The sequence below is a fragment of the Phoca vitulina genome, unplaced genomic scaffold, assembly GCF_004348235.1.
Source record: "Phoca vitulina isolate PV1807 unplaced genomic scaffold, GSC_HSeal_1.0 scaffold100, whole genome shotgun sequence".
In the NCBI taxonomy this organism is placed as follows: domain Eukaryota; kingdom Metazoa; phylum Chordata; class Mammalia; order Carnivora; family Phocidae; genus Phoca; species Phoca vitulina.
The window spans coordinates 237,412-261,674 of record NW_022589803.1 but is presented as its reverse complement, the minus strand read 5'-3'; the positions used below and the strand labels follow the sequence as shown (position 1 = coordinate 261,674).

At 54.8% G+C, this 24,263-nt stretch overlaps 1 protein-coding gene across 4 annotated transcripts; it reads right to left on the bottom strand.

Moving 5' to 3' along the window:
• Nucleotides 1-7,168: 7,168 nt before the first annotated feature.
• On the bottom strand, nt 7,169-23,202 carry RAB36 (RAB36, member RAS oncogene family). 4 transcript variants are annotated; one of them, XM_032397629.1, is made up of 11 exons: nt 22,965-23,104; nt 22,117-22,199; nt 18,980-19,071; nt 16,946-17,011; nt 16,413-16,514; nt 14,125-14,189; nt 12,507-12,558; nt 11,608-11,689; nt 11,225-11,315; nt 9,555-9,652; nt 7,177-9,044 (listed from the first exon to the last, which is right to left on the bottom strand). In XM_032397629.1, the coding sequence occupies exons 2-11, from the start codon at nt 22,183-22,185 to the stop codon at nt 8,940-8,942; spliced, it is 822 nt and encodes a 273-aa protein (XP_032253520.1). In that variant the 5' UTR covers nt 22,186-22,199; nt 22,965-23,104; the 3' UTR covers nt 7,177-8,939. The 4 variants fall into 4 exon arrangements, with proteins under 4 accessions (XP_032253519.1, XP_032253518.1, XP_032253520.1 ...); XM_032397626.1 differs by having other exon boundaries at nt 7,180-9,044; nt 9,533-9,652; nt 22,965-23,202; XM_032397627.1 differs by lacking the exon at nt 22,965-23,104 and having other exon boundaries at nt 7,172-9,044; nt 19,021-19,071.
• Between the last annotated feature and the right edge of the window lie 1,061 nt (nt 23,203-24,263).

Here is a 24,263-nt window from a genome sequence, read left to right as displayed (position 1 = left end):
CTCTCTCTCAAATGAATAAATAAAAAATTAAAAAATTAAATAAAGTGGGTGTAAGTCCTGACCCCACAGGGTGTGGCACATAGCGGCTTGCGATCAATATTAGCTGCCTTCCTCAGATGACCTACTCAGGTCACCCAGTGGGTTGGATCAGGCAGGCTTCCAGAATCCCATTGTCTGGTTGTCTCCAGAGAGAATTCCAAAAGCACATACTGCTTTTTTTCCCTTGCTGATGGAACCCCTCCACTTCCAGGGCAGGGAATCATGGGCTCATCTGGGACATTATCATTAATCACCTGGGAAAGAAAAGGATACTTTGGGAGGGAGGCTTCATCTGTCAGAGAGGTGTCCCTTTCTCTGGTTTCCAGTTTAGCCCCACCTCAAACATTGTATACATAAGCAAACTTATTTCAGAAACCAGAAGATAGTGGCAATCTCCCCTGTGAGATAGCTTCTTCTGGCCCCAAGGACACTCCTCTCATCCTCGACTCCTCTCATCTTTGGTCCTTTCCTAAAAACATTCCCGCCTTGGGTCTCTGGTCTTTTCCTGCAGGGCTTTCTTATCATCTATCCCTCCCCCAGGGAAGAAGGAATGAAGAGGAATATGGGGCCCAGATACATAACACTCTTAATCCCCCATTAGTTGTCTGTCCCCAGCTAGATCTAAACTCCCAAGGATGGAGATCTGTTTGTGTTGTTCCCCACTGACTCCCCAGTGCTCAGCACATAGTAGATGCTCAGCCAGCGCTGGCTGAAAGGAGAATCTGACGTGTGTGTGGCTGGAGGAGCACACAACCCAGAGAGAAAGATGGACATGAGTGGGGGAGGAAAGGATTAGGCAGGCAGAGCCAGGCCTGTGTGTGCTGTGCAGGGATCCAGGAGGGGGCAGAGGTCTGGGGAAGGCCTGCCAGGAGAGGTGACCTCTGAGCTGTTCCTAAGGATGAGGAACAGAAAGGCAAAGACAGGGAGACATCAAAGTTCTAGGTGTGTTTCAGGCGCAGTTGGGTTAGGAGACGAGGCTTGTGTGGGTGGCAGGAGATGACATCAGAGGCAAGGCAGGGCCTTGTAAGGAGGCCTGTAAGAAGTTTAGCTTTTATTCTAAATGCAAGGAAAAGCCTCTGGAAGGTTCTGAGCTTGCACTGTCTGATAGAACTCTCTGCCATGAAGGACATGTTCTACACCCTGCACTGAACAAACAGCAGCCCCTAGCTTCCTCCTGCGACTCCTGGGCACAACGTGGCGGCGGCAACTGAAGAACCGGAAAAATCTAGTTTGACTTAAAATTTGGTTTGGGGCGCCTGGCTGGCTCAGTCAGTGGAACATGTGACTCTTGGTCTTGGGGTTGTGAGATTGAGCTCCATGTTGGGTGTAGAGATTACTTAAAAAGAAAATCTTTTAACATTAAATAAATAAGTTTTAGTTTGCTTTAACTTTAATGAATTTAAATTCAAATAGCCACAGTATCTGCCATAAGCAGGGGGGTGACTTGCTCAGATTTGTTTTGTGGACAGGTGGGAGGTAGGGGGTGGGAGCAGGGTAAGTGGACAGGGGTTGTGCCACTGGTCCAGATGAGGGACGCTGGTGACCCAGAACCAGACTAGGGTGGAAGCGAAGCAATAGAGAGAGGCGGTCGGGTTCCAGGTTTGTTCTGGACTAATTGATGGATCAGATCGAGGGAGGAAGGACCAGCTATGATGTGGACAGTGGGTCATTGAGTGTGATGGGGAAACTGGGGTGCCCATGTAAGGAGGCTTCAGGTGCCCACAGCCAATCCACAGAGAGGAGTCAGGTGGAGAGAGAGTGGATTTGGGGTACCAAGGAGCCGTCAAGACCAGAGACAGAAATGGGAGCATTGTTAGTGAATAGCTAGTGTTTATGGCCATAGGGCTGGAGATCCTCCCTGGCTCCCCAGGGGACTGGGTGAGGAAGGGTTAAGGGCTGCGCTAGGAGGGAAGTAGAGGCAGAGAGACTGAGAGGCACTGGCCAGAGAAATGACAGGGACCCAAGAGTCCCGAGGGATGCAGACTGGGTGAGAAGGGCAGGGCTCCTGTGAATGACAGCCAAGTCCTCAGGCGGAAGGACACCGGGTCTGGCACCATGAGGCCTGCAGAGCTAAGGTGGGCCCCAGAGCCTGACCGCACAAGCTGGAAGCTGATGCTGGCCCCACAGAGCTTTCCAAGGGGTTCAGCGGGTGGAGGGGACTTCACCAGGGGCTCCACAAGCCCTGAGGAGCAGGTGGCATTTATTTTCTTCATCACTCTGCTTTTCTGAATTCTTCATAATGAAAAGGCCTATCTTTTGTAATGAAAAAAAATAGATACTATTTTTTGTTTTTTACAGCTTTATTGAGGTATAATTGATGTGCAATAAACTGCACATATTTGAAGTGTGCAATTTGATGAGTTTTGACATCTGTAACACACCTGTGAAACCATCACCACAATCAAATAACAGACATTTCCAGCACTCCCAATAGATGTTGTTGTTGTTGTTGTTTTTCATCTAAGAACTAAAGTGGGACAGAGAAATAGGATTAATGGTGATGTCTCCCCTCAATCTCCTTCATTTTCTGGGATGTGGTTATGTGGCTCTGCAGTTTACTTAGAAATCAAACACACACAAAACATTTATCGTGTTAAAAAAAAAATCAAACACACAAACACACACACCCTCAGGCACCCTCAGCCATCCCTGAGCCCAGAGAGAGATGCTGGCAAACCCTTCCCCAAGGCCGCCCTTTTCCTTTGCTGGAAGAAGAGGCTGGGACCCCATAGCCCCCTCTGCTGGACAGAATGCAGAACTTTCAATGCATTAAAACTGGTGGTGGAAACAACCCAATGTCCATCAACAAATGAATTGTTACTCAGAATGTGGTACATCCATACAATGGAGTATTATTTGGCCACAAAAAGGAATGCAGTACTGATACCACAGCATGGATGAACCTTGAAAAACTTCTGCTAAGTGAAAGAAGCGTGTCATAAAAGACCACGTATTGTATGATTCCATTTATATGAAATGTCCAGAATGGACTTATCTATAGAAATAGAACGTAGGTTGGTGGTTGCTGGGGATAAGGGGGTGGGAGGAATGGGGAATGACTGTTAAAGGTCATTGAGTTTCTTTTTAGAAATGTCCTAGAACTAGATAGTGGTTCTAGGTTTTGCACAACTTAGTGAATATACTAAAAACTATTCCATTATACACTTGAAATGGGTAAATTGTATGGTATGTAAATTATATCTTAATAAAGCCGTTCTATTAAAAAACAAAAATTGTGGAAGATAAGTTAAGCCAGCCCTTGGGTCCCCAGCCTGGGTGGAAGCAGGCCCTGGTCCTCCTCACTGAGGGGTAAGGAGGAATATTTTTCTAGCATCTCTTTGAATGCTCACATGAGCCCAGGGATTCATCCCCACTCCACAGATGAAGACATGTTTGCACGTCACCCAGCCCTTCAGCTGTGGGCAGGTTTGAGACCATCTTCCAGCTCCATAGCCTATGTTCTTTGTGTCATTCTGAAGTCCGAAGGCCCCACTAGTGTGAAACCAGGAAATTTCCATTTGTTCATTGTAAAATGGACTGGCCACCCCTTCCCTTGGTGACTTCCTGAGCAGGTCTGCCAGCTAAGGTTAGACAGGATGTGCACTGTACAAGAGCACACATCAAAGGGGGCGTGGTTCCCTGCTTAGACCTGGTAGATACATTGGTGGTGACAGCAATTGTAAAAAGGTGTCTTTTCTCACAAAATCAGTTTACAACAGCAGTTTTCTAACATATGGATATCAAATGCCATGAGCAAGAAGGGCTATTTTTAAATTGAGGTGAAATTCACATAACAAAATTAACCATTTTAAAGTGAACAGTTCAGAGAGATTTAGTATATTCACAGTGTTGTGCAACCATACAGCTTGTATCTAGTTCAAAAATATTTTCATAACCGGGCGCCTGGGTGGCTCGGTTGAGCGTCTGACTCTTGATTTCAGCTCAGGTCGTGATCTCAGGGTGTGGGATCAAGCCCCATGTCAGGCTCCAAGCTGGGCATGGAGCCTGGTTGGGATTCTCTCTCTCCCTCTCCCTCTGCCCCTCACCAATATATATATATACATATATATACAAATATATATATATATTTTTTTTTTATCACCACAAAACCCAAAAGGAAATGCCACACCCATTAAGCAATGGCTCCCCATTTCTCTCTCCTTCCAGCCCCTGACAACCACTAATTTCCTTTCTGTCTGTATAGATTTACCTATTCTGGATGTTTCATATTAATGGATTCAAATAATAGGTGGCCTTTTGTGTTTGGCTTCTTTCATCTAGCATAGGGTTTTCAAGGTTCAACCACGTTGTAGTATGTGTCAGTATTTCGTTCCTTTTTAAGACCGAATGATATTCCATTGTATGGATAGACCACATTCTGTTTACCCATTCATCTGTTGGTGGACATTTTGGCTCGTATGAATAATGCTGCTCTGAACATGTGTGTACACAGACTTGAGTCCTTGTTTTCAATTCTTTGGCAAATACTCTTAGGAATGGGATTTCTGGATCATATGGCAATTCTATGTTCAACTTTTTTTTTCTAGTTTTTTTTTTTAAAGATTTTATTTATTTGAGAGAGAGAGAGAGAGAAACAGCGTGAGAGGGAAGAGGGTCAGAAGGAGAAGCAGGCTCCCCGCTAAGCCGGGAGCCCGATGTAGGACTCGATCCCAGGACTCCGGGATCATGACTTGAGCCAAAGGCAGTCGCTTAACCAACTGAGCCACTCAGGCGCCCCTCTATGTTTAACTCTTTTAAGGAAGTGCATGGGTACCTTTTTCTAATTAACACAGAGGCACTGTGTGAGTGGGCTCAGTGGCATTGCCCATGAGAGTTGCATGGTCTTCCATCCCCCCAGCCCTTGCCAGCTGCCCAGCCTGGGGCTAGGGCCTCCATTGATGTGACTTGCTTCCCCCCTCACAGCTATCATCCTGGCAGGAGGCAGAGAAAAGGGCTGAGAGAGGGACAGTGACCCCTTAGTCGCACAGCAGTAAGTGGGAGGGGTTGCAGACTTGATCCCAGTCTGACCACTGTGTTCCTGACCACTGTGCCATCAGGAGGGATTGTCAGATGGAGCATTATAAAGTCAGCAGGGGGGCGCGCCTGGGTGGCTCAGTCAGTTAAGCGTCTGCCTTCAGCTCAGGTCATGATCCCAGGGTCCTAGGATCGAGCCCCGCATCGGGCTCTCTGCTTGGTGGGAAGCCTGCTTCTCCTGCTCCCTGTGCCTGCCTCTCTGCCTACTTGTGCTCTCTCTCTCTGTTAAATAAATAAAATCTTAAAAAAAAAAAAAAAGTCAGCAGGGCTTTCTGCTTGAAGACCTACCTAAGACCAACTTGAATATCTGGGCCTTTGCTTGTTCTTTCCTTCCCCTGGCTGTACCCTCATCCCCACCCACTTTGGGGCCTGGAGGTCCGAAGAGGGCTCCCTTCAAGCAGGATGTGGCCATGTGACCCCCATCTGTCATCTGCCATCCATGATCTGTCCTCTGTCAGCCCCAGGAAGCTACCGGCAGGATCAGAAAAGTAGGGCGATCAATACAGCTTTCTTCAGTCTGCTTGCTTGTGTTGTGCTGCACGGTGCCTGGCTGGGCACCTCCTCCAGGCCGCCAGCCCCAGAGAGGGGAGCAGGGATCTCTGTGGGACGTCCTTGGCCAAGGGTTCCAAATGAGTGTGTGGGCCTTTTCTCCCAGGGCCCCCTCAGCTGTAACCCCACCTACCTTCTGCAGCATCAATTATTGATGAGGCCCCTATAGCCAGGGAATCCCAGTGTGGGGGGGGCGGGTGGAGGGGGGAGGGTCCTGGCTGCCATTTCCAGCCTTCATAGAGAATGAAGGGGCGGGGACAAGATGAGCTTGTTCCCGAAAGCATGGCCTGTTAGACGGTCCAGGCTGTGGCTTCCAGTGGTCAGAGGCCCAGAGCACCCTCAGGCCAGGGGGTACCACCCACCTGTGGGGCAAAAGAGAGCCCTGGGGCTGCTTTGCTTCCCAGAACACCCACCATGTGTCCCTGAAGACAGGGTGGGGAGCAAGCAGAGCGAAGGGCCTGTAGACAGCAGGCTGGGGGGCAGGCTCAGACAGGTGGCCGGTGGTCCTGAATGCTGGGGAGGCGTCTGTGTGTGGGGGTGGAGGCTGCGAAGGATCTGGGCTGCCTGGAAAGAGGCGGAGGCGGTGGCGGTGTGACAGCCACATTTCCCGTCTGCCGATCAACTTCCCTCAGGGGAAGGCCCGACATATGGGAGGTGACATGGGGAGGCCACAGCAGATGGCAGAGGAGCCCAGGAGCTACTGGGAGGGTGTCTCACGTTGGGGCAGCGCCTGAAGTCCTGGGCTTCTTGGGCAACAGTGGACCCAGGGCCCCCCAGTCTTCAGGAGCCCCTTCTCCCTCAGAAGAGGAGGGCCCTCCCTGAGCTGTGTGCTGCTCCTTCTGAAGGCTCCCCTCATCCCATGCCTTCTCTCGGTCCCTGCTCTGGGCCTCTGCTTTTGCCATGTCCCCCCTGCAGGCTGGGAACCGCTTGTGATCCTGGGCCTTTCCCAGGTACACTAATTCTCATCTGTGTGAATGTAAGTGATCCTCTGTCCATCTCTCTGTTCCAGTTACCTAGAGCTTAGGTAAACTTGGGTCTCCCTGCTTAAGAAGCCCTGGGTCTTTCTGGAGTGTGAAGTTCATCTGGGGGTGGCTCCCATCTTACCCCCTGCCCCGCTGAAGTCAGAGTCGAATGGATCCTAGGCCTCCCCCCCAATCTAGGGGCCCAAAGAGGGGCTAGGGGCATGGGGAGGCAAGTTGGTGCCCAGGGCACAAGATTAAGGAGGCTGGGAGCAAGTGCCCTGCTCTGGGTCACTGGGGTCTTCATCACAGGTCATATGGCTGCAGGGCTGGAGCCTACTAAAACCGTGGGGGTTCAGGCAGGAAGGGGTGACAGAGGAAGGGATTGATAAGCTCATTTCCTGGTTCTGCTGAGGACCCTGAGGAGCGCTGGGTGTGGCTGGAGCCATGCGAATAAACCTCTTTTTGGGGTCACAACCCTGGGTGACAGGGCACTGGGACCACCTGACTGGGGGATAGACATATAAGGGACACAGTGTCCCATGGGTGAGGCTGCTTGGCAGGGACATACATCTGAGGGACAGGTCTCTTCTGAACCATTTGCATCTGGTCCTGGGTGTCTGCCCCAGAAATGACAGCCACATTTTGAGGCGTTTGAAGAGAATGTCTTTGTTGACTCATCGATTCTGACAGAGGAGACTCTGTATCAGCTGGTGGGAAACAGATAAGCATGCACAGTGGACAACACGGGGGAGAGTTTAATAAAGGACTACTTACAGAGAGTGGGTGTGCATGAGACACTGTGGTTCTAGCTCATTAACAGGTCACCATTATTGCCCCCTCAATCCTGGGGCCTGAAGGGGTGAGGGGAGGGAGCCGTTGGAGAGTGCCAACCCACTGTGGCCGGGCTCCTCCTTCCCCATGACACTTTCTACTGTGTGTCACAAACCTGATCCTAACGCAGCCTGCCCCCTGTCCCCCAGCCCCCACCCCCCAGCCAAGATTGTGTCTAGTGGACCAAGCTGGGCCACCAGTCCTCAGAAGGGCCAGCAAGTTCTCTTCGGGAATCCTGAGTGTACAAAACCACAACTACAAGCATGGTCACTGCAGTACCTTTGGTAAAAGCTAGGAGCTGGACACAAACCTCGTGTCCCAGTCAGGGGGCAGGGCGCCTGGACACTCTGGCCCACCACCCGAAGGAAAACTGGCAGCCGCCAACGGAACAAGTCAGCTCCGTGTGGACAGAGGGCTCCTGCAGGTCAACCAGAATGCAGGCTGCCAGGCAGCACGTGTGGCCAAAGGTCACTCTGGTCAAACAGCAAACGTGACAAGACACCTGGCTGTGCCGCAGAGGACTAGTCTGGAAGGGCTCCTACTTCCAAGGACAGGAGGGGGGCTTTCACCCTGCATACAAAGCCTTGGAGTGTCTTGTTTGGGTTTACAATAAGCATGTACAGAATTCCTTTAAGAGTGATTTATATAAAGAAGTGTTTTAGATCTGTAAAAAATTAAAGCTAAAATGTGGTGAAGGGAGACTGAACAGAAAAAGATGCAGGTGTTCTTCCCCAACCAGCATTTGGCAACTGCTGTCAGCTACCCAACATGCACTGGGCGCCCACAGTGTGCCGGGCACTGTGTGGGGCACTCTTCGGGGACTGACCAGAACAGCTGTTTGCAAAATGCTCACCATCTCGGAGAAGCAGGTAGGATATGCCCAGATATGCCCTGCTTGTGGCACGGGGTGGGCGGGGATGAGTGGGCACCCACCCAGGGCTGCGGGGTGTGGGGCAGGTGGGGAGGAGGAGCCAAAGACGACCCCTTGGCCAGAAGGGGCCTGAGAGACCCTCTTGTCCTTCCTCCTCCAGAGGAGCAAGGCTGCCCAGGGATCCCACAAGTCTGTGGCCAAGGGACAGTGGACAGTCAGCTGCAAGTCCTGTTGATTACAGAAAAGTCCCAAGCAGGGATGACAGGTGGGGTGTTTCCTCATTTGCTGGCTTTGACAAGTCCTGCTTGCCTGGACCACTGAGAGGAGAAGGCTCCTGAGGCCGACCCAGGAAGGTTGGCAGGGTGCCTACGTGGGCAGCTAATGTGTGCTGAGGGCGAGAGAGGTGGGCCGTGGGGCACCAGTGTCTCGTGTCTGCAGTTCCGAGCCAGGGGGGAATGTCTGGTGACTCTGTAGGTGGCACTGGCCTCCCAGATGATCACCGCAGTGCACCCACCAGTGGGGCAGCGGGGGGCTCCTGGGCAGCCAGTGCGGGCCTTTCCTGGCTCCCAACCCACTAAAGAGAAGTGGCTGAGCTCTGGGGCTCAGCGTGGCGGGTGGGCAGACACGGATGGCTTCAGGTCACCCCTCCACGGTCACGGAAGGCACTGCCCATGCTTCTGGCGCAGGCCCCAGCTAACAGCAACCCAGGCTGGAGGATGTCGTGCTCTCCTGGGTCTCGGATTGACTCCCCTCCATTCCTGTAAGGAGGGAGAAGTCACGTGGCATCAACTAAGCACGTGCAGCTGACACGGGGCAGCCTCCCTCCCCTGCCACTGGCACCTTCTGGTGACTGCTGGTCAGAGCTGAGCTTGACCTTCCAGGCCTCTCTATCAAGGCCTTGGTGACTGAGAGGCCTAGGATGTATTCCAGATGGTGGAACAGCGTGGGGAAAGACACAGACCGGGAGAGCCAAAGCCAGGACACAGGCACGCAGCCAGGGATGCCCAGCCTGGCTCATGAGGAAGCTGCCGGGAGGGCAAAGACAGCCAGGGAGCGAGTCTGAGCTGGCAGGCAGGGTCAGGGAGGCTGAGGGCCTGACGTCAGAGTAGTGACAAAAAGGGTACCCCAGAGAGGACAGCACAGGAGGACAAGTTAAGGGAGTGGCCTCTTGGGACGGGAGGCTGGTGGATGTGGGTTTTGGGCTGCAAGCCTGCTCCCCAGCCCCGGCCCTGCGGTCTGTACGCACGGATGAGGTCTCCATCGCCGACCTGGAGCTGGGCGCCGCTCCTCCTCTCCAAGTCCTGTAGAACCGACTGCTCGAATGCCAGGGCGGCTATGCGGCTGAAGAACGCCTTCACGTTCTCCCCTGGGGGCCCAAGAGACAGCCCTGACCCCATCGCCTCGGCCCTTACGCGCAGACGAATTTGGGAGCCAGCGGGTGTGGGAGCCAGGGCGGCCCACCTGTGGGGCTGTCTGGGGCAGCAGAGGGCAAGGGATGGGGCTGGCTGGCCTGGCTTCCCACCTCCGGGGGCTCCACAGCACCCTGCCCTGGAAGCTCCCTCAAATCTCCGAGCCTTGGTTTGCCAGCATCTACTCTTCCAATTAATCACCACTGAGCATCTCCTGTGGGCCTGGCGCCGGGATGAGTGGAGATCAGAAGGGTGTCTGCTTTCCTGTCACTTTTGAGCACCTGTCCAGTGGGCAGCTGCTGTCAACTCCCACATAGAGCCTTTGTGCCTCCTCCCTCAGGGGGAGAAGGCCACCCATCCGGGCACAGGGCTAGGTTCCAGCCCCCGACATGTGCACTGCCCTTGTGCAGCCAACAACTTATACAACTGCACAGGGCAACCCTGCTTGGCCCATAGGGAGTTCCCAGTGAATCTTCTGTTACTCTAAGGGGGGGGGGGTCCCCATTGGGGCACGGGGGATGCTGTCAGGAAGCAGAGGGAACTGGGTATGGGCACTGCCACACTTTGATCTGTGTTGGGCTGGAGGCTGTGGTGCCTACCCTTAATACTCCCATCCTTGCCTCCCCCAGTCCTTGGCCAGACGTCGACTGTGGCCCCTTACCCGGGGCAAGGACCACAATGCGTAATTCCAGAGTCCTCAGAGCCGCTGGGGGCTTCTATGAGCCAGGCACTGCATGTTACTTCATTTCACACCCCCCTCCCACCAACAACCTGTGTGTTTTAAGTGTGTCTTTTGCTTTTCTGCATTTTCTAGTTTTCCCTCACTGAATACATATGGCTTTTGTAATTTAAAACACCTTTTCACAGTAAAAATGAAATGAGATGGGCAGGGTCACCCCATTTCCCAGATGAGGACACTGAGGCTGAGATGTTAGGCATCTTGCCAGGGCTGGAGTAAGCAGTGGCCCGTGGGTGAGGGCAGCTCAGGGGCTGGGGGCTCAGTGTGGTGGCGGGGGGCCCCGTGTGGCTGGAGGACAGACTGGTGGGGTGTGGATGAGGGTCAGGGGGCCATGAGCAATGTTGCAGTGTCTTCCACGATGACACCCAGGGAAGGGATGGGAGCCCCCAGTTACTGGGCCCTTCTATGTGCCAGCCAGGAGGTGCCTCTTACCCAGCTACCTTAGGATGGGGGGGCAGGATGGTAGTGGTTACAGGTGAGGGCTGTATTCCAACCCCAGCCCTGCCGCTTCCTCCCTGTGACCCTGGAAGTGAGCTCGCAGGGATAAAATGGATCTGCCTCAAGGAGGGAGGGGGGATGTACTAGAGAACACGGGCCAGGGCCAGGTGTCACTATTCCTGTTGTCCATGGGGGACGGCTCCCGCTCTCCCTCCAGAGATGAGGAGACTCCTCTCAGGCAGTGGAAGGCCCTGCATGGTCACCAGCACAGGTGGCTGTGACTCAAGCATGCCATAGAGCCACCGAAGGAAACTCCCCGCACCCGCTGGGGCAACACCCCGCACCCACTCACCTGTTTTAGCGGACACCGACCAGTACTCGGCCTGCATCTCGTTGGCCAGACGCACAGCCTCCACTTCTGCCTGCTCACATGCAGCCCCTGACTGGGAGAAGCAGCCCTCCTGTGGGGGGGTGCTCCCCCCGTGCCTCCTCCCTCCCCACCTCACCCTGGGATGGGCGGCTTCAGTGCATGCACGGGGGTACACCTTCCGCAGGGGTGAGATCCCAGTGATCCCTCTCCGACGAGATGAAGCACAGGTACCCCCAACTTTCAGCTCTGGGTCTTCCAATTCCCATCTGGGCACATCAGCACCACCCTCCATTCCCCAAGCTCCGGCTGAAAGCGGCTGCATTTTCCCGAGGGCCATCCCAAGCCTCTAGCTCTGGTGGGCTCACCAGAAGGTCCTTCTTGGTTCCCACGAGGAACACGAAGCAGGAGCCCGGCTCATTCTCCCTTAATGCATCCTCCAGCCACTGCCTGGAATGCACAGAGGGGAGACAGGCTGAGAGATGGCATTCATCCACCTAGAGAGGTCTGAGGAAGACTAGGGGATGGCGGTGCAGACCCGGGTCCGCCCCAGGGCTGGGAGCACTGAGCCTCGAGTTGCAGGGAGGGCACCCAGACCCCATCTGGGCCCCGGGTGGACTGTAGGTGGGTGGGGACACAAAAGCACTGGTCAGGGGAGGTGAGGACCCTGCCCTGGTTTGCCTTCACCCTGTGTTACCTTGGGGGAATCCTGCCCTTTCATCAACTTGAACGATCACCCCAACCACCCTCACAGGGCTTGGGAGAAGCGGGATATGAATGCCTTAAACCAAAGAGAGGTGAAGAGGACTTTCATCCATTAACTGGATGATTCCCAGCAGAAGCAGATGACCTCCCAGAATTGGTCACGTTACCAGCTCTCTTGATCAGGTCTCTGCCCCAGAGAGCAAGGGCTATCCCTTCAGACAGGACTGGATATATGTAATTTGTAGGACCCAGGGCAAAGTGAAAATGTGAGGTCCCTCATTCAGCAATGATTAAAGTTTTCGAGATGGTGACAGCATAGCTTTAAAGTCCTCCTGAGTGCCGGCCCCTGTATGACCGGGCTGGCTGTGTACCCTGAGCTGATTCCGCCTTCAGCGGATGGGTGCAGATCTTAAGGGATAATATGGCAATTGGACAGTAAGTGGCCTGTGGGCAGTCAATTCTGACAAGCGAGTCTGGTCCCTTGCACCTCCCACGGGGGGGCCCAGCTCATGGGCGATCCCAAACCCAAGGGGACCATAGGGCAGCAGAGTCCCAGACTTGCCTGGTATGCCCCAGAGTCTGCACGTCAGTGAGGTCAAAGGCTGTGATGATCACTGGACACACAGGGAGAAGCCAAGAGCCGGTCAGCAACAGGTGACACAAACATGGTGTACAAGGAGGGGCTCCCCTCAGGCAGCTCCCTGTTCCCCAGGAGAAAGCCAGAGAGGAGCCTGGCTCCCACAGAACTTCCGGGGTGGCCCCCAGACAATCACCCTGGTCCCCACTATGGAGGCTGGGAAGGAGACACCCCATGACTGCCTCTTGGGACCTACCCACCCACCACCCTCTCCAACCCATACCCAGAGGCCCAGCCCCAGGGGGTCTCCAGGGAGGCAAGATGAGCTCATGGGCTTCTGTGTTCAAACCTCCCCTCTGCCACTTACAGCCAAGGGAACTCAGGTGAGGGCCTTAACTGCTGAGTGCCTCAGTTTCCCCATCTGTGAAATGGTAAGAGTGGTACCTCAGGCTCTCAGGGGTGCTGTGAGGTTTAAGCAAGAACAGCTAGTTTTACAAGCTTTGGTCTAGGGGCTGACACAGGACTTTTGACCAATGGCAGCGATGGCTATGAGGACAATTAGCAACAACCAGCTTTGGGGGAACAATTTCTGAGGAGCAGGGTGGTTCTCATCACCAGCCCTGCCCAGGTTGTGTGGTGTCCAGGGTGTCCAGGACCCCGCTGGAGTCCTGAGGGGAGTCCCATGTGGAGGACATTCTAGAAAGGCTGCCTCTGAACTGGGCCTGGGGATGTGAGCAGGGCCAGGCAGACCCTTCCCCTGCAGCTTGTCTTAAGGCTGTAGGAGGCCCCCTGAGGCAGAGGGGAATGAAGCAAAGGAGGATATTGAGGATGGTGATAGTGGCGGGCCCGGCTGCAGTTCCCAGGGTTGTGCCAGGCGCTTAACACCTCATCCTCAGGGGGTGTCATCCCCCTCAGAAGACGGGCCAGAGCTGGAACTCCAACCCAAGGCCAAGGTGCTCACAGCTTATTTCCTGGTTTAGCTTTTTTTCAAATCTCAAATGGCAATGTTATGATTTCTCTTTACCAGTATCCAGTAGACACAACTGGGCCTCATAACTTGAGCCTGGTTTTGGATCCTGTGAACGGTTCTCATGTGTCCCACTGAAACCCCTGGGAAGCTGGAGTTGGAGTGGGGAGCCTGTGCTGCCACCTGCTGACTGGGAGGCCTGCCCAGTGCCTGGGCCACCCCCACTGCCCCCCACTGGCAGGTGCAGTCCTCCTGTGGTCCCTCCGCTCCTCCCCTCCAGCCTTGCCTCCTCACACCTCCTCCAGGAGTCGACTCTGCTCTTCTTTCCTGGGGTCTCTGGACATGCACCTCCCCCTCTGAGCATCCTTCTGAGCTGAAACTGTGGTTGAGACCCCCAGGGAGCACCCGCCAGCACAGGGTCCCTGAAGGATGTGACTGCTGAGGCCAACCCCAGGCCCGGCTGGCTGGAAGGCAGTCTCCTCATCCCTGAGGACTGGCTGGGGATTTTCTCAGTGGTACTTGGAGAGCAGATTTGGTGCCTGTGCAGAGGACCTGGACTTCCTGTTATGAGCCCAGTGGGAGCGTCCTGCCATACATGGCTGAGGGTCCCACCATTGCTATCACCCGGATGCTCACCCTGGGCACCCCGGTAGTAGGCAGATGCAATGCACTTGAACTTCTCCTGCCCTGCTGTGTCCCAGCTGTGTGGTGGCAGAGACAGAAAGGGAAAAAGAGAGGTGGCAGATTAAGCAACTGCAGTGGTCTGAGCCAGCAGGCTGGCGGGGCTGTGGGCAGGCAGGCCCTGGGGCCTGTGCCAACTACCGGCCAGAGGTCCCCGCCCCGCAATTCCTCGGGATTTCCTTCCTAAGGTGCCCCGTGGGGGAATTCCCTGGCTGGATTCACCATGCCTGTGGGGGAAGGGCATGCCCTAGTTCCACTGCCTGGATGAGTGGAGTTGTAGCTCCGCCCCTTTGGACCGTGCCATTAAAAAGGAGAATACGCTCCCTGATGTGCTTGCTCTGAAGATGTGGAAGTCCACCTGTAGACGAGGCCCCATGAATGGGACTGGCCCTCCCGGCTATGGTTCTGCTACTTGCTCATGTGTGGCTGGGCCATGGCTCCATGTTCCGCACTGCAGCAGAGGGGAGGCTCAGTCCCTGAGTGGGGGGTGGGAGTGTCTAACAGGGACGTGGTTTGTATCTCCTGGGTGACTCTGACCAGTTAGCTCTGGCCCTCTGGAGAAGTGGAGCCCCGGCTCTATGGAAAAGAATGCAACAATCGATTAATGATGTCTGCGATCGGCCCAGGATAGGACAGGGGGACACACATACTGAGATCTACTTGCTCTGGTTTAGAACCAGGCAGGTGGTCAATATGCAGAGCTGAGTCTGAAAATCCATCCCTTTTTTCAAATTAACAGATCAAAATTTAACTTTCTTCCATAAATGGAAAAGCAGACAAGCCATGAATAAGATCTCAACGGTCTGAAATCTTTTTAAGCGATTCAGCATTGATGCAGAACTTTTTGGCCCTATTCTGTCATGAATTCATTCATATTGTCTTTCTGAAGATGACGCTGGGTGGGAAGCTGGGAGGGTGGCTTGGAGGTGGGGCCAGTGGGTAGCTGGCAGTGGCCTCAATGTAGGGACAATGAGAAGGCAAGCCAGGACAGCGTCTCTGTTGTAGTTAGATAAGGCTGATGGCCTGCTCTCAGCCTGGCTCCACCTAGGCCATCCCATCAGCTCTGTGCTCCTCAGCTCTCCTGGCTCCAGAGCCCCTCAGGCCTCAGCCTTGCATTTTCACAGTCTCTTCTGCTCTGGTCTGGCCCTGTACTCTCCCTCGGGCAAGATTCGGTGCTGCCACCTGGCTCTAGGACCGCACTGGGGCTGTCCTCAGAGAAGTGGGCATTATCATGACAGGGTAAGGAGCTGAGGTCCATGAGAAGGTGAGCTCCATCCTGATGACCACAGATCCCCAGGCTAAGCCCAGGCACGGCTTAGAGGATTGAGGAATGAAACCAGAGGATCAGGTGTGACCCCCAGGGAGAGAGAAAGGAGAAGAGGACTAGGACAGAGGCAGCAGGCAAGGGGGGTGGGTAGGGGCAGCTGGGCGGAGAGCCTAGAAAAGGGAGGGGGCCACACAGGAGAGCCTGGAAGGGCAAGAAGTCACACAGGAGAGGGTAGGGCTGGTGACACAGATAGACCTGCACAATCATCCAGGTGCCGGAGGAGAGGGACGGCAAGGTCCAGAGCTCTAGTGCGAAAGTGTGAGCCTGGGGGAGAGACTCTGGGCTGTTCTAAGGGAAATTACAGGGGAGGGGCTGAAGCCAGTGGGCCACTGAGAGGCAGAGACATGGGGTCTGGCAGGGAAGCAGACAGAGGGAGAGAGACAGGGGGAGTGGAGTGAGGGCAGAGGGGTGAGGAGGAGGGGGGTGCATCAAGCCTGAGGAAGGCACGTGGACTAGGTGGCCTCCACCAGGCCCCAGCACTCAGGGACCACTGTGGGCTCCACTTTCCAGACGAGAACAGATGCTCAGAGGTCTGAAGTGACTTGCCAGAGGCCACCCTGCTGGCCTGGTGAGTAGGATCACCGAGGGCCAGGCAGGCTAGGGGCGGGGACCCAGAGCCAGAACTCGAGGGGCGGGTATCAGGGGAGGACGAGGGTGGGTGGGCACATTGGCTGTGAGGACTTTCCCAGGTCTGATGACCAATGTGAGACACCCATGGGGAGTGACGGAGTATACAGGGCTTCAGGGAACTGGAAAAGCCCAGTGTCATACCATTCCTGTTTGTCCAGATAGGTCCTCACCGAACACCACAGGGCACAGTCCAGAAGGAGCTCACCAAGGCTTTTCCCATGGGTCTCCCTCCACAAAGCCTACCCATGAGCCACACAGGACATGGTGTGACACGATGGTGACTTACATCTGCAGGCTGTAGGGAATCCCAGCGATCTCGAAGCGCTCGATTTCAAAGTCCACCCCGATGGTGGCCTTGTAGTCACGGTCAAAGACATTCTTGCAAAACCTGTGGGAGTCGAGGAAGGCATCAGAGAGGCTGTGTGTGGAAGCTTCGCTCACGACAGTCAAAGTCTGCAGGCAACAAAAAGTCCACCCACAGAGAATATAAGGAGATGATGGTCCACGGAGATAGACAGTAGACAGACGGAGGCGCCGACGAGAACTGTGTTGGGGAAGAGAATCTGCTACAGCCAGAAGGCAAATTGCTGCAGGTCAGGGCCAGTGAGGTGTGAGCCCATGGTCCTGGGGGATGGTGTCATGAACGTCAGGGTCCCAGGACGCTGCACCCCCCCGCACCCCCCACCACTCCCTAATGCCTTGTACCCCCTCCGAGGTGTGGTTCCCAGCAGCCACAGTTTTGACTATGACAACGTTATCTGGGCCTCCCAGGGAAAGGCATGACAACCGGTGCCGGGAGGTGTGGCCAAGCGGGCGCACCTGTGGATGAGGCTGGTCTTGCCCACGTAGAGATCACCAACGACAACCACCTTGGAGAGTCGCAGCCTGTGAGGGATACGGTTGTGTCGCTCGCAAGCAGAGTCATGGAGCATCTTCACACGTACAGGCCCTTCCTTCCCTGAGCTCCCCACTCATGAGCCACGTCTCAGTCCTTGACGGGGGACGGGGCACCTGCTGAGACACTCTGGGATGTCTGTCCCCATGCCTGGCACTCAGAGGGGAGGGCAGGAGGGCCTGCATCTGTTCTGGGGACTCTGCTGTCTCTGGGGCTATGTGCTCTTGACCCCACTGGGCCCAAGCCCTGTTGTGAGAATTAGAATTGGGCACGATGGGAGGCTGGGTCTTGGGCTGATGGAGTAGAGGGAGGAGGCCCAGGTGGGGCTATGTCCAAGCTGGGGGCACACGCAGCAGGGAGCCTGGAGCGAGCTTAGGGTGCCGACGCAGTGTCAGCGTGCAGGGGATATAGGCATGGGGGCAGAGCCCCTGCTCCCTCCGACCCACGCCCGGGGCTGCACGGGCTCCTGCTTTGTGCAAGCAGGTACTCCCTGACTGGGACACCACCATCACCGCCTGCCTTGGAGGTGTCTGCCAGGGCCACACAGGCCCCAAGGGGTGAGCAGTGGCCAGGACTCAGGCCAGGACTCAGCTCTGGGCTATAGCTTGAGGTAAACTGGCTGTGAGGTTCTTGGGTTCTTGGAGGACCCTGCTCACTGAGAGCAGCCACCCCCCCACCCTGTGTGTGTCCTGCACTCCCTGCAGCAGCATGCCTGGCACTGTGGGTGGAAGTTTCTGCAGCTCAGGCCAAAGGAGTGCAATGGGCAAACATCTGACCGGTACTTCCTCTGCCTGCAGACACCCGTGTCACCTGGTGACCTGGTCCAGCTCCCCTGGCCATGTCTGGGGGCCCAGAGGCTGTGTCTTCTCTGCTCCCAGGTGGCCTCTGGTCCTAGGGCAGGGTGGACCTGACTCCACTTCCCAGATGACGGAGTAAAGGTACTGCCGAGGTATTACGGAAGCACCCACTGGGCCTCAGGTTCTCACCTCCCAGAGCCATTGCGAAGAGTCAGAGAGATAGTTGTATGGAACGGCCCTCCCTAACTGGTGGCCATTGCTCTCATCCCATGAGCGTTCGGACCTGAGCCTGGCCTCACTCTGCACCACCTAGGGAACCTAGGGGACGGGGGCTTCCACTGCAAGCTCACCACACCTGTGGGACACCTGGGAGCTCCTCAGGAGGAGAGGCAAAGCAGGCCCCGGTACCTGTGTGTTAAGAGAAGGAGTAACTGGGGCGCCTGGGTGGCTCAGTCAGTTAAGCATCTGCCTTCGGCTCAGGTCACGATCCCAGGGTCCTGGGTTCGAGCCCCGCATCGGGCTCCCTGCTTGCCGGGAAGCCTGCTTCTCCCTCTCCCTCTCCTGCTGCTCCCCCTGCTTGTGCTTGCTCTCTCTCTCTCTCTCTGTCTGTCAAATAAATAAATAAAAACTTTAAAAAAAACAAAGAGAAGGGGTAACTGGGGTGAGCTCCCTGTGCTGGCAGGGCTAGGTGGTTCCAGGTGCTGCCGAGGCAGGAACAGGACAGACACAGCCCTTGCCCTCACAGGCTACGTCTAGTGGGGAATCCAGAGAAGCAAACTCGTAATTCTGTGAGATAAGTGCTTGGGACCCAGGAGGGGCACCCCGGCCAGCCCAGGCTGGGGAGGGGGGGTAGTGCGGGACTCCCCTGCCACTATATTGTGAGCTGAAGGGTAGGAAAGACATTCCAGACAGAGGAAGCAGACATATGCCGAGACCTTGGGCTGAAAAGTCATAAGCGTGACTTACTGAGAAAAGGGAAAGCCGTTCTCTATGGCAGCAAAGCCAGATAAAAATCCCCATCGGCTCCAGGCCCACACTGGGCTGTACGGGTGTGGTCTGTGTCAGTGTTCCATTTCTTTGTTCATACATTCATCCATGCATTCATTCCTGCCCGCTGCCTCGCCCCACATCCTGTGCCCCCTGGGTCGTGGGGTCACTCACCCCACAGTCCCCATGTCCCTGCGCTGGCAGGTCGTGCTGACCTGCCGATGGAAGTGCTCCTTGAGCTGCAGGCAGGCATCAGGCGTGTACCACTGGAAAAAACACAGACAGACGGGCATTTCATCCTGCAAAGCTGCAGCTTCATCACCAAGCAGGGCAGCGAGGTGGTGGCTTGCCTCCCAGCATTCCCTCCCTCCTGAGCCTTGAAGCTCCAGGCTCGTTAGCTTTCCCTGACCCCTCTGCCATAGCCGTCCTCTATCCCCTCAGTGGCCCTGAGACTCCAAGCTCTTGTGAGTCCTGAGGAGCAGCAGTGGGGGCCGGGCCAAAGGGCCCAGGTGGCAACTCGGAGAGCGGGGTCTCGCCTGGGGCAGCTGTGCCCTTGCTGTGGGCATGTGGCAGGTCTCTGTCCTCTCTGGACCTGAGTGAGAAGAGGGGTGGGCTGTAAGGGCCCTTTTAACTCCAAGACCCTTCCATGCCTTCTATGGATCTTGGATGGCATTTTTTGCTTTAAAAATATCTATCTATGTGTTTGGAAAATGTCCTGGAGGGCTCTTTGGGCCTTCCACAGTTCTTGGAAGGCAAATCTGGGCTATGGTTGAAGAACATAACCGCAGGGTAGGAGGACCTGTGTCTCCCTCTAGCTGCTGTGTGATCCCAGGCAGCTGTCTAATGTCTCTGAACTTCAATTTCCCCAACTATAAGACTTCGAAAGCCTGGGGGCATAAAATGAAATAATACTTGCAAAGCCATCAGGGCAGACCCAGCCTGGCATACACTAAGTGCTCAACAAACGTTCACGGCTATTAAGATGTCACGACACATGTTGAACACACGTTTGTTTTATAATTGGGAAAGATGACATTAAAGCAACTGAAGGTGACTGCTATGTTTTGCTCTCAGATTGGTGGAGGCTGAGGATGGAGCGTGGGGAGAAGGGCACCGTTGGAAGCTATTGGTGTGCCCTGCTGTGATATGGCAGCAGTCCCCCGGGCCACCCGCTCTGTCCTTCGGGGCACTGCTTCGACCCACAGCTCCCCTGTGACAAGGACTCCACCCCCACCCCTAGCCGTAGCGTTTCTTCTGAATTCCCAGGCACTGAGATGGGCTCTGCCCTGGCCCATCTGCCCCCTCAGCTCCAGGCATGATGGAGGCAGCAGGGACAGTGGAAGGAGCTGTACAAAAGGGCAAGTCACAACACCTCAGTGAGCCCGTTTCCTCATCTGTAAAGCACTCATGACAGCAGCTCTTCATGTGGTCGTTGGAGGATCAAACGGGGGTGATGTAGATGAACAGCTTAGCCTTGCAGCCCACGTTCATGTGGAACAGTGTCAGCTACCTCATGAGAAAGCTGGATGCTTTTTCCTGTCGACTTTCATGTCAGCTTCAAACGGGGGGTCAGCCTGGCCATGGTGGTGGTCACTAGAGGAATCCCCCACCATTTTGGATACACTGAAGAAATGTAGTAAGGAAGACTGGGCAGGAAGTGTGAGCTGATTTTAGAAACAGGGAAACTGAGGCACAGAGTAACGGGAGGGGCTTGCCCCACCTGGACCACGAATTTCTCAGGACTCAAGTGTGTGACCCTGGGATACAGGATGAACTGCCACAGACAGGAGCCGGGAGAATCTCGCCCTCAGTGAAGACATGATGGATGCCCCAGGCTGCGTCTCAGGGTAAGGGAAGGTTGGAGCCCTGGAGTCAGACCCAGGTCAAGTCCTGGCTCTGCCATGCCCAACTGTGTGATGCCAGGCAGCCCTCCCTACTTCTCTGAGCCTTGCTGATCTATTCTGGAAATGGGAGTCTTCTGTCCCGTGAGACCTGAACTGTTTTGTGCCGATCACACTTCCCTTCCTTTTGGCTCACTAAACATCAGTGTCCATCATCCCTGGTGACCACGTTCAAGCTCTCTAGGGAAGCAGTTGTCTGGGCCTCTGTTGAAATGGAAAATTCTGGGGGAATTGTCCACAGGTCCGAGGCACCACAGCCTTCTCTGTGGGTCTGTAGAAGCAGAAAAGGTGAGAAGGTATGACTGTCGGCCCAAATTACCCAAAGTCTGCAGTCACCTCCTTCCTCCTTACCAGCCTGGGCACAGAATTCAACAGACAGAGGGGCACTCCATGGAGAGGATTTTTCCCTCCATGCCTGTCCCAAGTCACATGGAGGCAACCACTGAGAACAGGATCTTGTGTCCTTCCAGAGATATTTTTGGCATGTATAAACAAACATATACATTTGTTTTCTGTCCTCTCCTTTTGCCACCCGTGGAAGTACGCTAGACACACTGCTCCATTCCTTGCATTTTTACTTAATTGACTTTGGACCTTACTTCACATCCAGTCCTGGAGGGAAGCCTCATTCTTCCTCCTGTCTGTGTCAGGTAGGAGCATTTTGCTGTTGAAGCAGCGCCCCCTGGAGGACATTTACGTTTTGTCTGACCTTCCGCTTTACAAACTGCTCCAATGTCTGGCCTTGAATGGCTGGATCAGAAGGCAGGGGCATCGAAATGGTGGGAAATACTGTCCCACTGCCCCTCTAGGGGTTGGACTGATTTGTATTGCCTGATGCAATTAATACTGGATTTTAATACACATGGAAGAGGGCCGTGCTTTCAGCAGGAACTGAAGGCAGAATGGTAAGGTGGGAGGACCCTGGATTTGGTGTCAGGAAACCAGAGTGCTATTTTGATAATAGTAATAATAACAACGAGAACAGCAGTGACCATGACTCAGGTAAGGGAACTCCCGTTTACCAACAGCCAGGCACCCAATGTGAGGAATTAGCCTTATGTATCAGCAGCTCTGAGAGGCTGAGTAATTTGCCCACAGTCACATACTTTTAATGACAGAGTCAGGATCCACACTCAGGACCTTTGGACTACAAAGTCTGTACCTTTAACCTTCATGCCACATTGTCTCCTGCTGACCCCCTTAACTTGCTGGTCCACCTTGGGCAAGTCAGTGCCAAGTCTCCCTGTTTCTGAAGAAGTCTAGTAAGTTCCCAGGGTCTGTTAGAGAGGGACTGACCTCCCCGATTCTCCTGCTTTGTTTCCGGTGGGGGATGCAGGTGGGGAAATGTGGGTGTGGACATGGTGTTGGGAGAGCAGGGTACACAGAAAGGGCTGCCTAATGACTCTCTACCTTCGGGAAGCTGGTGATGATACGGTCCCGGCTCACGGGAGGCCCCAAAGGCGTCAGCGAGGACCTCATCCTTCCAGAGTGTCCTGTGGACCCAACCAGGGGAAAGAGAGTTAGGGAGCTGTGGCAATCCCTGGGGACTCATCCTCAAGTTTATGTTTAACCTCTCAGTAGCTTTAAACATTGATCCACACACCTCCTTCTCTGTCAGGGAAACTGGCCAGAGGTCATCTCTTTCCATCCGCAGGCAGTTTGGCTGGGGTGGGGGTGGAGGGGACCAGGCTTTCCTGGCCCTGCCTGGGAGTCAGGAAGACCTGGGTCTCCTCCTGCCAGGTGTCTAACCAGGAGTGGCCCCTCTCTGAACTCATCACTGGGGTGTGAGTGGGGCATGGCGCAAACGCCAAGCTGTACATCATCACAGCCCAGGGGGAGGAAGCAGAATTGGGGTGGTCTCCAAGGGATGAAGGCTCTGGGTGGGTCAGGAGCCTTAGGTTTCAGCCCACAGGCATTTCCCCGGATGCCTTCACCGCGCCCAGCGCCTGGCCCTTCACACCTATTCAGCAGCCCTGCGTCTCCTGTCCTCCTCCTCTTCCCACTAGGGTGGCCTTGGCCAAGTCCTTAACCGGGCCTATCGTCCTCCCGGATCTGACCCGGCTCTCCTTCAGGACCAACACGGGCCTGGCCCAGGGCAGGCGCTCAGGTAATGAGGAGGCCCCGGGGCTGCAGGCCGCGGCGTTCGGGTTAGGGCTGTGGGAGGTGGGCGCGCAAGCGGCGCCCTCCCAACCAGGGCCTCCTGGACGTGCCTGCACCGGGAGCGGACTAGGGTGGGACAGAAGGGGCGGCGGACTCACCCGCGGAGGTTGCAAAAGCTCCAGAAGCCGCGCGGTCTGGTCTGGCTGGGCCCGTGGGGCCGCGATCACCATAGCAACCAGCGCCACGCGCGACCCGCCGGCGTCTAACGAATCCCGGGCGTCGGGGACGGGGTCTGGGCGGGGCTCACAGCGGAAAGAGTCCCACACGCGGTTCGCAAGGGCGGTCACCGTAGCAACCGGAGCCTCTTGGGGGGAGCAGCAGACGCTTCCGAGACACCGCGCGAACGCCGGCGATCACCATGGTAACGAGGGCGGGATCCGGCAGGCAGGCGGTGGGCGGGGACAGGGCGGCCAGGAGGCGGGGCCGAGGCCCCAGGGGCGGGGCGGGGTGGAGAGACTCGCGCACCCAGCTTCCGTGGGAAAGGTAGTAGTTTAAAGGAACGGGTAGGGATTATGTGAAGTGTTTAAATATTTATTTTCATAATATTAAATACGATTTTTTTCTGGTTATCTAAATATTTCGTGTTTTTCTTTATATATTACTATGGAGGGATCTCCAAGATCCCTTGACTCCTTTTTCTCACAACCCGTATCTGATTTATCAGTAAATCCAGTAGGTTCTACCCTGAAAATTTGTCCAATATCCTCTTACCGCCCGCCCCTTCCACTTTGTCCAAGCCAGCATCTTCTCTCCAACTGGTCGCCTTGCCTTTACCCTTGCCCTTATCCTATTCCCAGTTGGGTGACTCAGGGATCCTCCTGTTAAAACAAAGCAGATCATGGCAATCTTTGGCTCCAAACCGTCCAGTGCCTCCTCATCTCTCTCAGATTAGTAAAATCTTTACAGTGGCCCAAGAGGCTTCACGTAATTTGCTCTGGCCTTATTTCCTCTCATCTTCTACCGCTTTCTCCCCATCCCCCCCATCCCACACAGGCTCCCCTGGCCTCCTTCCTGTTCCTGCAACACACCAGGCACCAGGGTGTTTGCACTGGTTGTTCCCTAAGCCTGGAATGCTTTTTCCCCAGATATTCACATTGCTCCCCTCCTTCCCCTTCTTCAAGTTTGCTCAGATAACACCACTAGATGAGGCCTCCCCAAAGCAGCCTATTTACAATTGTAGCATCCTCCCAACCCCTTATTTGGCTCTGTTTCTCCCAGGCACCTACTATTTTCTAACATATTATATAACTTATTGTTTTTGTTGATTGTCTATCTCCCTTCACTGGCTCCTCGGAGAGCAGGGGTGTTTGTGTTTATTTCATCCATGTATCACATGGACTAAACAGTGCCTGGGCATAGCAGACATTTAGTGAATGTTAAGTGAATGAATAAATATT

Bases quoted from the DNA above. Each gene is read 5' to 3' on its own strand.
- RAB36 (XM_032397629.1), bottom strand. From the start codon at position 22,185: ATGAGGTCCTCGCTGACGCCTTTGGGGCCTCCCGTGAGCCGGGACCGT. The intron at 17,012-18,979 runs GTGAGTGACCCC...TATCCCTCACAG, and splicing joins AGGGACATGGGGACTGTGGG to GCTGCGACTCTCCAAGGTGG. The intron at 14,190-16,412 runs GTAAGTCACCAT...GCCACCACACAG, and splicing joins ATTCCCTACAGCCTGCAGAT to CTGGGACACAGCAGGGCAGG.